The sequence below is a fragment of the Malus domestica genome, chromosome 10 (genome assembly GCF_042453785.1).
Source record: "Malus domestica chromosome 10, GDT2T_hap1".
NCBI lineage: Eukaryota > Viridiplantae > Streptophyta > Magnoliopsida > Rosales > Rosaceae > Malus > Malus domestica.
The window spans coordinates 23627272-23645967 of record NC_091670.1 but is presented as its reverse complement, the minus strand read 5'-3'; the positions used below and the strand labels follow the sequence as shown (position 1 = coordinate 23645967).

General features: G+C 37.0%; 1 protein-coding gene and 1 long non-coding RNA gene across 3 annotated transcripts; one reads left to right on the top strand and one right to left on the bottom strand.

The window, feature by feature from the left end:
• Window positions 1–8463: 8463 nt before the first annotated feature.
• Window positions 8464–11315, bottom strand: LOC139188773 (uncharacterized). 2 transcript variants are annotated; one of them, XR_011572052.1, is made up of 2 exons: window positions 10726–11315; window positions 8464–10664 (listed from the first exon to the last, which is right to left on the bottom strand). It is a non-coding gene; the product is annotated as an uncharacterized lncRNA (long non-coding RNA). The 2 variants fall into 2 exon arrangements; XR_011572053.1 differs by having other exon boundaries at window positions 10946–11315.
• A 5355-nt stretch (window positions 11316–16670) lies between these two features.
• LOC103454679 (uncharacterized) lies at window positions 16671–17877 on the top strand. Its single transcript, XM_070806241.1, has 2 exons — window positions 16671–16787; window positions 17356–17877. The coding sequence occupies exons 1-2, from the start codon at window positions 16671–16673 to the stop codon at window positions 17875–17877; spliced, it is 639 nt and encodes a 212-aa protein (XP_070662342.1).
• The last annotated feature ends 819 nt before the right edge of the window (window positions 17878–18696 follow it).

Sequence of the window (18696 nt, the reverse complement as noted above, 5' to 3'; positions counted from 1 at the left end):
CGTTGAGCGTAACATGTCTGTTTATGTTGATTTATATTACAATAAGCGCGAGATGCAATGGTTAATTAAAATATGGTTGTATTCGTTTAGTTCAATTCTATTTGTGTATAGATATCATATGATTTTAAATGATTGAATGGTGATATTACATTGGTGATTTGTAATAAAAAAAAATTTCTTAGTTCACTTATTGTTTCCGAAGTGATAGATTGTACAACGATATCATAAATGTAATAGATGTTTCCTATATGCTACCAAATGCTATGAAATGTTTGAAAATGCCATAAAAAAGTCTACTGTAACATTTTGAAGTTGCTATGACAAATTTTTCATAGTATTTTTAAATGCTACAAAGCGTGATTATAGCATTTAAAAAATTCTATAGATTGTCTTATAACATTTGGAAAATGCTATAGAAAACATTTCATAGCAATTTCTTTATAGCAATCGAAAAAGTATTGAAGGTGTAAAGCTTTCTATAGCGCGGTCCACCATAGCATTAAAGAAAATGCTATAGAACACTTTGTCGAGGAAAAATTAGAGTACACAACTCTAACACAAGTGTTGGAAAGACAAAACAAGTAAACAAATTACTTGTATTACACACACAAAATATTGCAACACACAAACTCTCAAGGACACTCTTTAGAAGCTATGACACTCACTCTTTCTAGAGACACTCTAGACCACTCACACTCTTCACAAGACTACTCACTTACTTCTCACTCTCACTTGGTTGTCTACTTGCTTGATTACTTCTTTCTTTCTTGTTGGTTACATTGGTTGATACAAATGGTGTGGATGCCTTCTCCTTTTATAGGCATGGATGGAATCTTGGAGAAGCATGGAAACATAATGCTAGAGATATGTAGATAATTCCAGTAACTTCCTAAGCTATAATTACCTACACTAATCTTGCATGTTGGTGGAAACCTCACCATTCTTCTAGACTCTTCCACCAACTTAAGAAAGAACCTTCTAGTCCTTTCTACAAAGGACTACTTTATAACTTGGATAATCTAGCTAACCAACTTTAGTGAATGTTCTAGAAATTTTTATTCTAGATTTGTGTAGGGTATTTCAATGAGATGGGGTTGATTTCTTTAACACACTTTGTATAGAATTTATTGAATGCTATAAAAATGCTATAAAAAGTGGTTTGTGATACAACACATAAATTAGTTAACATAATTAACCTATGATGGAGATAAAAGAAAAAATTGATATACAAATAAGGAGCAAGAAAAAGGAGAAATAATATTCAATTCTAAATTCAGTAAAAGATAAACCTATAAATAAGGGATGACATTTATCACATTTTAATAAAAAGACTGATATGGATAATTAGTGAATAGCCCTAAGGGATGACATTTATCACATTTTAATAAAAAGATTGATGTGGATAATTAGTGAATAGCCCTAACACGAACAAAGTGGACTAAAAGGGTTCATTAGCATAATTTAGATGAGGCTTTTAAGCATATAAGAAGGTTGGCTAAGATGGTTTCTCGCCTCTCGATGAATATTGTTGCACAAAGGGTCGATCCCACTCGTGCAATCACATAATTTATTTTCAGAAATCCAAGAAAGCATACTATGAAACTGTTCGTGGCAGGAATTTCCGTCGGGGATGTTCCCTGGCCGATGAGCACACAGCTCCCTGAGAGGTTGGCGCCGGTTGATGCTTTCTGTCGGGCTTCTGCTTCACTGGTGGACTTATCGGGCAAAGCTTGTCGGGCAAAGCTGAAAGAGAAGGACAGAGTTAACTTTGAAAGGTGCCTTCGTGGGGCCTTAGGTGTAGGCCTTGAGGCTCACAATCAAGATTAACTTTTAAGTGCTCAGGCGTGCCACTGCCATCTTCAACATGGCAGATGTAAAACGGATGTTGAGTTTTAGTTGTATATATATCCGAGAGACTATGTTAGTTATGATAGGTGCCTTTGTGGGGCCTTAGGTGTAGGCCTTAAGGCTTCCAGTCAATAACTAAGTACTCGTACATATAATGTCCTCTTCATTGATTGTATGAGTCTTATAACCATTATACGATTACTTGAGCTCGAAGAGCAGAATGAATCCAAATAGGTGCCTTTGTAGGGCCTTAGATATAGGCCTTGAGGCTTCTCATCAGAATTACTTCTATACTCAAACGTTCTAGCCCGAGGAATAGAATGAATCCAAATAGGTGCCTTTGTAGGGCCTTAGGTGTAGGCCTTGATGCTTCCTATCAGAATTCATTCCATACTCAAACGTTTTATGGTAATCATAATATAATAGAAATAAAACTAAGGAATAGGTCGATTACTTGCGCCCCAAGTAACTTCGGACTTCTTGTTATCAAAGCTTGTCGTGGATGGGTTAAGTCCACATAAGGTTCTTTTTTATGCCTTGAGGCCAATGACTTTTAAATGATCAAATCTTACATGCCCGAGGGCTTCGAACTTAGATCTGGTTTGAACTGTGAAGACATATTCAAATCGAATTCAAGCACTGAGAGAGTCTTTTAATAGTCATCTTACTAGAAATAACTAGAATACAACTTGAAGTATACAACATATTGCTAGGCTAATGAATAAAAAAACAAAAACAAAGAGGGTCGGGCAAGGCTGATTGTCTTGCAACTTCCTATCTTTGTGGTTTATCAAGGGGGTTGAGAGCTTTATAAGAGGGGTAGGGAGATAAGTTTACAGAAAGAAATCGATACTACAGCAAGAGTTGAACAGGGTAGCAGAGCTATTACAAAGGCTTGAGTGAGGGTTTATCCCGAAATGGATGAAGGCTTGGGCTGACTACAGCTTTGTTTGAAAGCAAATCTGGCTTTTGAGCAGAGTTTGTGCTTGTATTTGTTTGTTTGTTTGAGTGTCCTCAACTCTGATTTCTCTTTCTTCTTTTATAGACACTTTGGCTTGGCCTCCTGTAGCAGTAATCTTGCCCGAATGCGGTTTGAAGGATAGTGACTCATTAGCTATTTACTTGTACTGCCACTGTAAAGTACTTTTGGGCTAATTAGATGGCTAGTCTATACCACTTGGTCTTTGGGTAGGTGAGCAAGTGGTGCAAATGACCTGCACCTAGTCGAGAAAGGCATTTTCTGCCTTCAGGGCTTCGGCTGGATTTCGGGCTTCTCTCATCTTTTTGGGCCAACTCCCTTTTGAGCCCAAAGTTTAAGTTTTAACCCAAACAGAAACTTTATATACAAAAATGAGTTGGTATGCTGGTGGGACAAGAGACATTGCAAAAGCATTACATAGGGAACGTATAGATCCAGATCGAAATCGCGTTTTCTCTCACTGGAGATTGAGGTGGATGAGATTCCATGTCCCCTTTCCCTTAACCAACACTATATATTAACCAGATGCAGATGGAAAGGAACACATCAAGTTTGAATTGTACATCAACCAAAACGCGAAGAAATGACTTTCCCACTCGTTCTAACAACTTCCCCTCTAGGCCACACCCGATTGTTCAAGAAATTGACGAGCATTTGTGTAGATTGAGGTCTTCCGAGGCCACTTCCATATCATCAACATCAATCAGCTAAAATTAAGTGGTCTCCAAGACTTGCATGATTCTGTTGAGAGGTTGCTTCAGTATCAGTTGCCCCTCACTCAACAGGCCTTGGCACAAGCGCAGAATGAGAAATGCACTACTGAGGTATTAGATGGCTCTCTCAGGCCCTTGGATGTTTGTGGAAGTGCAAAGGATGCCCTTTCGCAAACCAAGGAATGTGTTCAGGACGTTCAATCAATCATAAGAAGGCGGGGAGTTGAATCTGGAGCACTCACAAGCAAGGTCAAGTACTTAACATCTAGGACGACGGTAAAAAGGACAATCAACAAGGCTATGTCAAATCTCAAGGGAATCGAAATCCAACCCATCTCCCTCAACAATCACCAAGAAACGATAGCCATCGTTAGCAAGTTGTGAGATGTTGAAACAGTCACGGTATTTGAATCACTTTTGTCCTTCATCTCTGGGCCAAAATCACAACCAAGCAGCTTGCGAGGAATGCAGCAAATACCTTTGAAAACTCATTTACTTTTGTTTCTACAGTAGTGTTACAAATGTTCAAATTATAATAATATCCACGGTACCATAATAGAAATTAATTCAGACAAGAACTTCCTTTTTGTCTAATTACAATTGCAAAAGAATCAAATAAATGTGATTTCACAAGGATTTATGAACGAGCCCACATGGATTTGTGTAAATCATATCAGATATGTCAAGGTCGTTAAGATTTCAATTGTTTGTCGCAGGGAAGACAACTAATAATGAACAGTTAATTACATTTAAAGGAAACTTACGAAAAAAAATAGGAGGAATTTGGTTATCATACGCACAAGTGTGAGACTATTCAAACTCGTGCTAGGGTTTCTGCTATGGCTCCTCATGATACGTGAAGACCATTTATTGGAATATTCAGGGCTTAGCGGATCACCCCACTCAACAAGCTTTACAGAGCCTTCTCAGAAAATATTCTCCAAACATGTTTTTTTTGGCAGAATCTATGACTTCTACAATGAAAATTCGTCCATCTTTTTGGGAAATCTATTCATATGCGTTTTGTGAGGTAAATGACAGAGGCCAGAGATTTCATAACAGACCAAAGAAAGTATCGCCATTGATGCTTTGTGAGTAAGAAAACTTATAGAGAGAAATAGAGAGAGAGGAAGAAGAGTTATTTCATTCAGTCTCAAAAGTATTTACAATCCTATTCACTCGCCTATTTATACATATTAGTTAGCTTAATGACTATGCTAATCATCTAACCAACTCCCCTTCTAGGATTGTGACACTTGGCACTCCAAGATCAGCTTACACAACAAAGCATGACTAATTACCCCCCCCCCCCTCAATCTCAACTGGGAATTCCCAATTTGAGATTGATACAATGTTGAACAAATAAGGGACCATGAAGACCCTTTGTCAAAATATCAGCAACCTGATCATTAGTGGAGATATAATCAACTTGTAAGTCTCATTTTTTCACTCTTTCACGAACAAAATGAAAGTCTGTATCCAAATGTTTAATCCTAGTATGAAACATTGGATTCGAACACAAAGCCAACGCTGAAATATAATCACAATGCAAGACCGGAGATGAGGGCAGAAAGACCTGTAAATCTTTCAAAATTAATCTTATCCATGCAACATCTGCAGCAACATTGGCGAAAGCTTTATACTCCGCCTCTGTTGAACTTCTCGAGACACTTCCTTGCTTCTTTGACTGCCATGATACTAAATTATGTCCTAAAAACACCACATACGCAATAGTTGATCACCTTGTGTTGATATCGGATGCCCAATCGGCATCATTGAATGCTAACAAATCCAAAGTATGTGCAGATGAGTATGTAAGGCCATATGCCATAGTACCTTGAAGATATCGTATGTAAGGCCATTTGCCATCAGTAGGATTGGACATGAATTGACAAGCATAATTCACAACATAAGCTATGTCAGACCGGATGAATGTAAGATACTGTAATGCTCTTACCAAACTTCGAAATTCAGTGGGATCAAAAAGTTCTATGCCCTCATCTTTAAGTACTTGAGTGTGTGGCTTGCACGGAGTTGGACAAGGTTTACAAGAGACCATACCAGCCTTTTTGATGAGCTCTTTAGCATAATTTAATTGAGACACAAACGAGTCACCATTGTCTTGATAAGAGATTTGTAAACCCAAGAAGAAAGTGAGTAGACCCATGTCTTTCAAGTCAAATACCATGCTTAATTCATCAATAACTTGTTAAACAAGAACTACATCAGAACCTATGATGATTATATCATCAACATACAAGAGAAGAATAACCACTGCACTTTCTTAAGTTTTAACAAACAAACTGGGATCTAAATCTGAAACATTGAACCCCCAATGTATGCAAATAAGTTGTAAACTTGGAATTCCAATCTTGAAGCGCCTGTTTCAACCCATAGAGAGACTTTCTGAGCTTACAAACATAGTCAGGATATTGAGGATCCTGGAACCCTCGTGGTTGTTTCATAAACACTTCCTCCTGCAAATCCCCATGAAGAAAGGCGTTCTTGACATCTAACTTCCTTAAAGACCATTTGTTAGAAGATGCAAGGGCCAATACAATTCGTACAATACTGTGCCTAACAACCGGGATGAAAGTTTCATCATAGTCTAGGCCATGTTCTTGACTAAAACCCTGAGCCACAAGGTGAGCCTTGTATCTAGACACTGCACCATTTTGATCCCTCTTGACCTTATAAATCCACTTGCTACCAATAATGTTCTTATTAGAAGGCAAAGGAACAAGATCCCAAGTCCCTTGTTTTTGAAGTGCAGAAAATTCTTCTAACATGGCATCTCTCCAATGAGAATGCACAATAGCATGTTTATAAGATACAAGTTCAATAGGCTCAGATATATCTAGGACAGCAGTGAAACCAAGACATATAGTATCATCAAGATAAGGAGATGAACTAGAAGATTTAGGACTAGTTGTTGTTGCATATGCACTATAATCTCTTCTATGAATAGCCCCAGATTTAAGTCTAGTAGTCATAGGATGAACATTTGAAGAATCAGAATTTTCAGTATGTACAGAATCAGAAGGCAGTGCATTAGTATTTGTGAGATTAAGAGATACTTTCAATGGTGCAGATTGGTGGATAGGCAACAAAGATGCAGTTTGAGGAGAGGAGTGTGGAGTAGTATTGAGAGAGGAAGTCTGTATATGAGAAGATGAGTTTACATCCTAACTAATATCAGATGACACTGGACTAGCATGCACTGAGGATGTATTCTGAACCATTGAATTCACACCACTATGCACTAAGATTGCATGATGGTTATGGTGATCAAATCTGCCAACTGAAGACTGTGGTAACACAACTGGAACAACCACTGGATGTGTTAACTGAGGTTGATAGTTATGAACAGTGTGTTGCACTATAGAACCTTGTTGAAATGGAAATACGTGTTCATCATGAACCACATGCCTCGAGATAAACACCCTTCTCTTCCCTCTGTGATAATATACAACCCCTTTGTATCCTAAAACATGTCGTACTCAGTGCACAAGGCTCCCGCTTTACGCAGGGTTTGAGAGAGGTGAATGTCGGCTAGCCTTACCCCCATTTATGGAGAGGCTGCTCTCAAGTCTCGAACCCGAGACCTACCGCTCATGGGCGAAGGCACTTGCCATCGCACACTTTGGATGCGGTCCCTAGCTATCAATATTCTTTGATTGAAACCTTGTTAGTTTTTAGTTTTTGATTGAGGTCCCTGACATTAATGTAATAATGTAAGTTACTATATTTTTTTAATTAAAAATTAAAAATTGAATTTGTAATTGTTTATATTAATGAGATTTTAAATAAAACTCATAATTTATGGGATTAAAAATAATAAAATATAAATTATACTCTCTATTATATTGTGTATGTGTGTACATATATGTATGGGTACATTAACCAAAATTAACAAAAAAATTTATTGTACCAAAACATGGATACATTCTCAAATCAACGAAAAAGAATGTACCCATATAAGTTTAAACATGGATTAAAAAATTTGAATGGATTTTATATTAAAAAAATGGTACATTTTACATATAACAAATTGATATATTTGAGAATGGGTACATTTAAGATTAAAAAAATTGAAAAATTATATGAATGGGTACATTTAAGATTAAAACATTAAGAATCTTTTTATATATAAAAAAAAAACTAATAGGTACAAACTTAATTTAATTTAATTTTTTATTATTTTGGAAATGTTTGAATTGAAAATTAATTAGAAGTTTAATAGAGGTGTGAGTATTAAACCCTAAATTAATTACTAATTTTTATATTAAAAAATTATATAATAAACAAGTAAATTTATTATCACATTAATGCTAGGGACTTGAATCAAAATTTGAGAACTAATAAGGTCTTAGTCAATGAACCCTAAAAACTAGGGACCGGATACTAATTTAAGAAAACACATTGATCTATTCTAAGATACAATTTATGCTAAGTGTAAGGTCTAAGATATGGATATACAGCAGTTCCAAAAATTTTAAGTGAAGTGACTAATGGATGAGTCCCAAACAACTTGAAATAAGGAGATTGCATAGCCAAGGATTTGCACGGCATTCTATTAATCAGAAAGATAGCATGAGAGCAAGCATGCATCCAAAAATTATGAGGCAAAGAGACAGCAGTTAGTAATGTAATAGCAGTCTCTATAATATGGCGATGTTTTCGCTCAGCAGTTCCATTTTGCTGAGGTGTATGGTGACAAGAAACAACATGTACGACTTCTTTAGAATTTTAAAAATTTCTTAAATGCAAGACTCATATACTCTCCACCACCATCAGACTGAAAATACTGAATGGATGCATGAAACTAGTTCTAAACAAAGGCATAGAAAGTCTCAAAAACAGATAGAACTTGAGATTTATATACCAAAGGAAACAACCATGTAAACTTTGTATAGTCATCAATGAAACTAACAAAGTATTTATATCCTTCAAGTGAAACAACAGAAAATGGTCCCCATACATCACTACTTATCCGTTGAAATGGTATTACGGACAAATGTGAACTAGAAGTGAACACTTGCCTAGACATTTTCCCACTAAGACAGAAACTGCATACATGTTTATTCACATCTGGTTTATACACAATCTGAGAATTAGAAAGCATACTATGCAATACATCATTACTAGGATGTCCTGGTCTATGATGCCAAAGAGAAGCCTTCACCACTTGACCAAGAAATGCCTTTGGAGTTGTAACTGACAGATGCTTGTTATTCTTGAAAGACATATTTTTGGGAATGTAATACAGACCTCCACTACTCCTTCCTCTCATTAATATTGTCTTTGTTGCCTTGTCCTACAACCAAAAACCATATTCATCTAAAATCACATAGCAGTTATTATCCTTGCACAATGTATACACAGATAATAAACTAGCTGCTAAGGAAGGAACATGTAAAACAGTAGCAAGATATAATGTTTTAGACTGAGTATGTAAAGAATGGGAACCAATATTCTTCACTGGAAGACATTCTCCATTGCCAACCGTGATACTTTGATCGCCTTCAAATGGTGCAATCATGTCCAGATCATTAAGATCTCCAGTCATATGATGATTGGTGCCGATGTCCCACGCTTGATTAGGATTGAAATTGGGAATAAGACTGAGTAGTCATGGCAGTCAAGGTTGAGGGTGGATTAATACCTTGATACGCATAGTTACTGCGATGGAAGCAAGTGAGAGCAGTGTGCCCCCGCTTTCCACAAATTTGGCATTCAGATATAGTACCATGTATCACAGGTGGCTGTTCATTTCGATAGTAACAATTCGGAGCTGTACAACCACATTTGTTGCAAATCTGACATTCAGGAATAATTGCAGACTTCTGACCATTATTACCATTCCAATTTTTCCAACTTAAACCTCCCTTATTCTAAAAACTCCCACCAGAATTACCATAGCCACTTCCTCTGTTATTATAGCCAGAATTAAACCCGTTTCCTTCATTGAATCGTGGTCGTGAATTATACCTCTGACCATTACCATTGTTTCGATTGGAATGAAACTGTGGTGGTATATTAGCTTGATTAAAGCCCCCACCAGTAGGACCACTACCTTTTTCCCTCTGATTTTGACTAACAAAGCCAAAACCTCCATCATGAAACCCCTGTCCTCGTTGAGCAACAACATAGGACGATTCTTCTGGATAAAACTGACGACCCTTATTCCCTTGTCCATGATGCACTGCAGCATTTGAAAACTCTCCTAAATAATACTGTTCACCTCCATATCCACCATTAAATCCCTGTCCTCGTTGAGCTGCAGCATTGGAAGATTCTCCATGTGAATACATGCCAATCATAGGGAATTGAGGACCACTCTGAACTTCTTCTGCTATTTTCTCAGCACTCAAGAGCTGTGCACGGAACTCTTTAAGTGTAATGGAAGACTATCGGGCCATAATCACAATTTTGATCATGTTGTACTCAAATGGCAACTTAGCCAAAGCAGCTACAATTAGATCATTGTCTGAAACAGTTTTCCCTACGGCAAATTACTGATCTTTTAAACTTTTAAGACGTAGCAAGTATTTCTCAATAGTGTCAGCACCCTTCTTAATAGTGTGAACTTCAGTCTTGAGATGATTGATTCTCGCTTAAGACATTATTGCATATCTATCAGTAAGACTGGTCCAAGCTTCATAAGCGGTCTTGCAACCAACCACATACTCAATGGCTTCATCACCCAGAACAGCAATCAACAAACTTAACAAGGCTTTATCTGTTTTAACCCACTCTCGATAAGCATTTGTAATCTCCTTGGTTACACCATCTTCCAGAGAAATCACATACTTTGGTGGACAAACATTAGTTCCATCAAAGAAATCAAACAAATCATATCTTTCCAGGACAGATCGAAACTGAAATGACCACTTTGCAAAATTGTCATCTTGTAATCGGATCGTGAGCATTCTCAATAAGCCTTCAATTTTGAGAGAAAAAGACTCCATTTGTGAATACAGAAAGAATCAATCTACACGCTTCGTGCATTGTATATCAAACCAAATGAGAGCTTCGTGCTATAAAGAATCCCCAAATTTCTCATAAAGAAACTGATCTTCGTATATAGATAAGACAAGCTTCCTACCCTAAATTTTCCAAATCTGTAAATTTATGTGCAAATAAGAGCTTCGTGCTTAACAATTCTTCTTAAATTTCACAAACAAAATCATTTCAAGGCCAATATTCAATTCAGTGCCCTAATTACACAGACACCGACTCAAATCCAAGAACAAACAAGCTTTGTGCTTAAAATTCATCATGATATATCACATAATCTTTCCTTAAACACATTTAATTCTAGCTTCGTGCCGCAATTATCAACCACATCAACTCGAACTGAAAGAAGAGAAAAAAAAATTTCAAGATCCTCTGAAGAACATACCTGACTTTAGATCAACTTTCGGAGCCTCGTAACCGCAAATCTTCCACTGCTATCACTACCAACCGCAAAAAATTCAGGAACTTGATGAACCTTGGCTCTTGATACCATCATAACAGACCAAAGAAAGTATCGCCATTGATGCTTTGTGAGTAAGAAAACTTACAGAAAGAAATAGAGAGAGGAAGAAGAGTTATTTCATTCAGTCTCAAAAGTATTTACAATCCTATTCAGTCGCCTATTTATACATATTAGTTAGCTTAATGACTAAGCTAATCATCTAACCAACTCCCCTTCTAGGATTGTGACACTTGGCACTCCAAGATCAGCTTACACAACAAAGCATGACTTAATAAGATTACCTAATATTTGGGTTTTTCACACAACTAATGTTCTATCCCCTACGGTATTATCTTCTTCAAGTCAACATTTACTATCAACTTTGGGTAGCTGGCACTGCCATTGTAATACTTTTGTTTAAGGTGCTACTACAGCAGTGGAACGTGGACCACTATGGCTTTCTATTTCTCAAATTTGTGCTGGCTTTTCTGGTCCTTTACTTATTTTGGGTGATTTTAATGCGGTTCTTGGCATCCATGAGAAAACAGGGGGTATTCTACCTCATTGAATAGCATGTGAGAAGTTTCAAGCTCTGGTGGATAAGTGTTGTTTCGTTCCGATGTTAAGGGATCTCCTTTCACTTGGACTATGGGTATGGCATATCATCTCATTTTGAAATGTTATTAGATCGGTGATTTTGTTCTCTTGCATGGCTGTATGCATGGCTTATCACCAATTGCTCTACTTTGGTTCGTCATTCTTCAGACCATAATCCTCTTTTAGTTTCTTATCAGAAATTTGCAGCTCAAGGTCCTACTCCTTTCACTTTCATCGCATGTGGTTAGACCATCCTTATTTTATTATTTTGATTAAAATTTCACGGCAATCTATTCAAATTTATAGGTGCCCTATATTTATTCTTCAACAAAAGCTTACGTTGTTCAAACTTATTCTAAAACTTTGGAATGCTAATGTCTTTGGAAATGTCACTGAGGGTTTTACTAATGAACGTTATGGGCCTGAATTACAAGCTCATTCTAATTTATCACATGCACTGTTAGTTCAAAGAAAATTTATAGCTGGATAAAACTCGATCAGATTGATTTAAGTTGAAGCTTGCAAGCTTATCAAATAAAATGTGGTAAGCTCGTCTTTCAAGTTGGAAAGGTAAACTTCTCTTAATGGATAGACAACTCCAATTGGTGCAATGTGTTTATCAAAGCTTGTTTCTCCATAGCTTCTCAGTTTATCAATGGCCCATTTGCCTTTTAAAGCATTTTTCTGCTTGTGCATGGAATTTTATTTGGTCAGAGGACTTGGCTTCACGAAAGCTAGTAACTATTGATTGGAGTATGATGTGTGGACCTTAGCATGAAAGTGGCCTTGGTCTTCGTGATTTGATTACTTTGAACTTGACGGCTTTGATTAGTTTTGGTTGTGATGCTTTACAATCCTCTTCTTTGTGGGGTTCATTCGTTCGTCAACATTTTTCTCTTGCACCTTATAAAAAACAAGATACCTTTTTATGGTCTTCTATGTGACACAAGTTGAAGCGTGCTTTGCATATTTTGAATAATAATAGTCATTGGGTTATTGGTGACGAGAAGTCAGTTTCCTTTTGGTTTGACAAATGGGTGGATAGCCCGATTATTGGTTCTTCATTATCTTCGATCATGCACCTATAGTTCTTCCTAGGGTTTCAAATGTTATTGAAGTTCAAAGTTGGTCTTTGCCAGATTATTGTGTAGATTTATTCTGTAGTAGAGTAGATTCTACATTTACCTTTGCTGTTAAATAAAAAGGATGACAAATTGATCTGAAAGCCTACATCTACTGAGAAATTTTCCTTTTCTTCTGCCTATCATCTTATTCGACGAAAACATAGTGATTGTGCTTGGGCAAAGGTTATTTGGTGACATTTTATCCCACCTCAACTGTCTATTTTGGCATGGCGGCTTTTTCATGATAAACTTCCTACCGAATGTGCACTACAACGACGTGGTATTTCTTTAGCGTCCATTTGTTCTTTTTGTCATAATTCTGAGGAATCTACTATTCATCTTTTCTTCAGTTGTCGGATATCTTAGCATACCAACTTGGTACCTCTTTGTCTTTTTTCATATTCTCTGGTTTCTTTTTGGGATGCCTACATACATAAGTCTTTTTTCCAATAGTAGATTTTGCGGGTCTTTATACTATTTTGGATATTTGGAAAGCTCGAAATAAGTTTATTTTTTGCATGTCCATCAATTATGGGATCCTTCATGGTGGGAAATTTATACCTGGTTATTCCCAAGGTTTTGACACTCGTATCATTTCTTCTTTGGGGATCCAACCTATCTCTCGCAAGGCGCCAACTATTCTTCATGTGCTTTGGTCTTCTCCCTGGTTTCCTTGGATTAAACTTAATACAGATGATTTGTCCAAAAGAGATCCTGGTCCTACTACTTGTAGAGGAGTTTTTATGGATTGCCATGGTCAATTTCTTGGTGGCTTTTACCAAGGGATTGGTCATTGCAACTCTTTCTTTGCAGAATTATCAACAATTATTATTGGTGTAGAGTTTACATATCAGCAGGGTTGGCATTGCCTTTAGATGGAAAGTGACTCTTCTAGTGTCATTTCTGCTCTCCAATTAACTGATTTTGATCCTCCTTGGCCTCTTTGTATGCAATGGTCTATTTGTTTGGACCGCATTCGGAAGATGACTTTCTATGCCTCTCACACATGTCGCCCAAGAAATATTGTTGCGGACAATTTTGCTAACGTGGGCTTGTCTTCACCAACTTTAATATGGCATGATTCCCCTCCGTTGGCGGCTCGTGCTGCTTTGTTTTCAGACTATGGTGGATTTCCTGGCTACTGCTTCATAAATTATTTTGCATATCGGCATACATGTTTGACTCACTTTCTTGGTTTTTTTTTTTCTTAACCTTGTGATGTTGCTTAATTTGTTTTGCAGGTTTAGTCTTTTAGGTTTGGTTTTAGAGGGGATAGGTTTCATGTCCCCCCTTTTTTCCTTGTATTTTAATTGTTTGTGTTTCTAGAAGGGTAAGGTTTATGCCCCCCTTCTTTGTCATGTATTTTTATCCATTTTTCTTATATTATGAGGGGTTAGGTTTATGTTCCCCCCATATTAGGTGTAACTTCTTTTTGATATCAATAAAATTCCCCTCATATCATCGAGGTTTTATAAAAAAAACAAAAAAAAAATTAGATAAAATGTGGTTATTGATATCTATGTTACATTACACATGCATAAGCATCACAAAGCAAGAAAAATTGTGTTCAAGTGTTTGGTGGTGTTGAGTTGTGTCTAAAGTGTGGAGTTGTGTATTTATTCAATCTTGAATCCTGTATTTGTCAGGTGTAGGGGAAAGGGCTTGAGTATACAATTGGACGTTGGGGAAAGTACCTATATATAAAGTGGAAATTATGAATTAAATTATGAAAATTAGGCTTAAGGGATGAACGGCAGTTGACTTACATTCTAAGGTATTCGGAGCAAAGTGACTTAAGCATGGTATGAGATGTGCAGGCTTGGGAGCCTTAGGTTTGTGTTAGCGAGATTAGAGGGGAGTGAGTACATTCATCCATCTCATTTGCATATATTAATTTTATGCATTTGCAAGAATTACTCATTTCAATTATTATTTGGTTAGTACTTTCACTTGTGAAGTAATTTGTGCCCTACTGTAATTCCGTTGTGTATTCGATAATTTTTATTTGGTAAATTCAAGCATTTATTATGTAAAAGTTATTAACCAGTGTTGTCTGGTGTACTTTGTTTTAGTTACAATAATATCAATTTTCATTCTTTCCAACCATGTGTTGGTTATATAATTTATTTATATAGCTAAGATATGGCTCACACCCTAACTCGTGAATAGTCCTTATTCATGGGTTGGGGTGTGATATAGATTTTCCAATTGTTGATGGGCTTGGTATTCCACCAGCATTATGCAAGACTTTACGAGCTAAATTCTTTACTATATTGTAGATGGTTGTTGGACTCCCCACCTATTCTACATTCATGGCCAGCCCTCATTTGGAATGATATTTCTTCTACTGGACTTCCTTCGGTGTCTAGGATTGATGACAAATTAATTGGTTTGGATGTCTACTTCTAATTGAGATATTTCTTTATCTTTTACTTATGATATTTAAGTGTAGTAAACGGACCAGGATCCTCTCCTGAGCTAAGGATGAGGATCCTCCTCATCAAGAGATGTAGGTCGTTGGATGAAAATCCAACGGCTACAATTATTATAACTTTAAAGGGACCTCCCTGTTTGTAGCCGTTGATTTTCATCCAACGGCCCACACTGATTGATGGGGAGGATCCTCATCCTTAGCTCAGGAGAGGATCCTGGTCCGTAGTAAACAACAAGCAGTTCAATAGGATCGATGGGTTTGGCACTCTTGATTTCATCCTTGTAATTATGTTATACTGTGGAAGTATTTAATGGTAAGATCTTAACTGACAATCTCATGTGGTGAATAGGTTTTTCTATAGTGTCTATGTACTCTCTTTGTTGTGAACGTATGAAAACTAGTTTGCATATTTTCTTTGTGTACTCTTGTGCACGTCAAATTTGATCTACTGTTTTGGACTTATTTAGAGTTCAATATATTTTTCAAGATATTTTTAGCTTTTTCTCCTTTACAAAATAGTTGGTGCCGAAGTAAAGCTACTTTGTTGGAGTGTGGTTGGATTTGGTTTTTATTCTATTAAGCATGCTTGCGACGCTCTTCATTGTCAAACGGAGGTCGCTTCCATTAATTTTGTTGTACGATCTATTAAATTCCAACTATTTGAAAATGATTCTCTCTAATCTGGCTTTATGAAGAATTTTGTGGACGAGCTTTGCATTATTCATCTATTGGCGTTCATAGACATTATGCTAAGGCTTCAAAATTATCGAGGTATTGTGTCGCCTTCCCTCTCATTCTTGGATCAAAGTAAATATTGACGGCGATGCAAGAGGTTCCCCTAATTGGCTGCATTTGGTGGTATCTTTCAGGATTTTATGAGCCATTCTCTTGGTTATGTTTTGGGTTCAATATGTTTGTCCTCTTCTTTGGATGCCGAATTACATGATGTTATTCATGTTGTATCCTTAGCTTGGGATATAGATATGCATTCATTATGGATTGAGTGTGATTCCTCACTAGTTGTTCACCTTCTTTGACACCAGTCTCATGGAGGATTTTGTGCTTATAGTCAGCCTGTTTATATTTGTCTAAAGAAAAATGTTGGCATGTTTGAATATATTTTTTTTTTTAATTTCTCTTCTTAGCATATCAACGTGATGGTGAAAAACTCATGTATGATTCACAACAAGCACAGTCAAACCTTAAGGACTATGACCACAGATTATAGTTACTCCTTGTAAACTTAGGAAACATTCACAGATGGTTTCATCTCTGCCTTGTTCATGCAAACATAGTTCAACAATGGCAGTTAGCTCAAAGCTTTAAACTTACTTTCTTGTGAAAGTTCAAACATGTCATCCCATCATTGCTATTGCATGAAACAGAAGAGAAAAATAATAGGTGTTTGCTTTTTCTTGTGTGAGGAAAAGGTGTCAACCTAAATATAAATATTATGGAGCATCATCCGAAAGCTTGAATGATAAGTGATTTTATATGAGCTGAGAAACCAGTGATGGGGGAAACACTGCATGGACATCGCCTAACTAATCCAGCACTTACCAGTTTTCTACATCGCAGTCACAAGTTAATACAGATTGCAGTTCTTGTCTGCTCCGTGCGCAACAATCATGTCAGGGACGTGCAAAATAAGATGAATTAACTAATCACATAGATCATCATAAATGATTTTTTATTTAAATAATGATCAAGCATATAGGAAGGATGGCTGGAACTTTCTATGTGTTAGATATCAATGAATGAATGCTTAATTAAATTATAATATTGATACTCTAAGATAATACATGCTAAACATATCACTTCTTGAGTTGGAATGCTGGAGTAGGAAGAGACATGGCATAGACATTCCTAGGGAAACAAATAGATCCAATCGAAATCATGTTATCCTTTTGGCTAGTGATGGTAGTGGATGAAATTCCATGTCCCCTTCCTCAACCAACACTATATTAAGCATACGCATATGCAAAAAAAACTCATCAATCACAATAATACATAACTACAAAGTCTTCTCTTCTATTTTCTCTCAATTTCTCAAACAGCTTCCCCTCAAGGCCACACCTGATCGCTCAAGAAGTTGATGAACTTTTGTGCAGATTGAGGTCTTCCGATGCCACCTCTACATCATCATCAATTAGCCGCAAGCTAAATGGTTTACAAGATTTGCAAGATTGTGTTTATAGGTTGCTTTGCCCCTCACTCAGCAAGCCTTAGCCCAAGAGCAGAACGAGAAATGGACTAACGAGCTATTAGATGGCTCTATCAGACTGTTGGATGCTTGTGCCACTGCCAAGGATGTCGTCTTGCAAACCAAGGAATGCATATTGGATCTTCAATCAACCTTACGAAGAACACGAGGGGGTGAATCAGGAGCTCTCACAAGTGAGGTTAACAAATCTCTAAGCTCCAAGAAGATTGTGGAAAAGGCAATACGAAAGGCTTTGAAGAATCTTAAGGGCATCGAAAACCGATCCACCTACTCTGCCCTCAACAAGGACCAAGAGGCTATTGTCATTGTCAGCAAGTTGAGAGATGTTGAAGCAGTCACCGTCATGGTGCTTGAATCAGTACTGTCATTCATCTCCGGGCCAAAGTCAAAGCCAAGCAGCTGGTCATTGGTCTCCAAGACGATGCACTCGAAAAAAGTCGCTAGTGACGAAGAAACAGAAATAAATGAATTTGCTGAAGCGGATGTTGCATTCTGAAGAGCAAGTTACTGTTGTAAAATAATCTAGTAAAAGTTGGTTAGTTGTTAGAATAGTTACCACTGTAACTATTTTCTTTACCTGTGTAAATCTAGGTTATATATATACTTCAGTGTAACTAATTATAATTCAATTAATGAAATGAAATCATTTCTCAATATGGTATCTCTCGACTAAGTCCACCAACTCCGATCCTCTTTGGCTATTTTCTTGCTTATTTTCCTACCTACCAAACACCATAGCTTCCGTCTGCAAACCTTCAATCTTGTTCATCAATGGCAACAAATTCTTCTAATTCTTCCTCTCCAGTGGCCGCACACGCTGCTTCTTCTCCGGTGATCGCGAATCCTTCTTCTTCGTTGCCTACTAATCTCAATTCTTCTCCAATGAACACAAACCTTAACTCCTCCGTTCAAGCTTCAATCAACTCCATCACGATCCAAAACATCGGGAGTATGATTCAAACAAAACTCAAGCGTCATAATTACCTTGTTTGGCGTTCTCTGTTCGAGCCGATCTTTTGCCGCTACAAGCTAACTCGCATCGTTGATGGATCTGAACTGCCACTACCTCAATTTCTTGCTAATATTTCTGGAAATCTGTCCTTGATTCCGAATCCAGCCTTTGAGATTTGGTATGAAAAGGATCAAAACATCATCATTTGGATCAATTCCACTCTCTCTAAGGATTTGATTCCTTTTACTGTTGGTGTTCAATCAGTGCGTGAACTTTGGCAAAATCTTGAAAAGCGATTTGGTGGAGTCTCTCGTTCTCACATTCATCAATTGAGATCGAATTTGCTATCGATGTCAAAAGGAA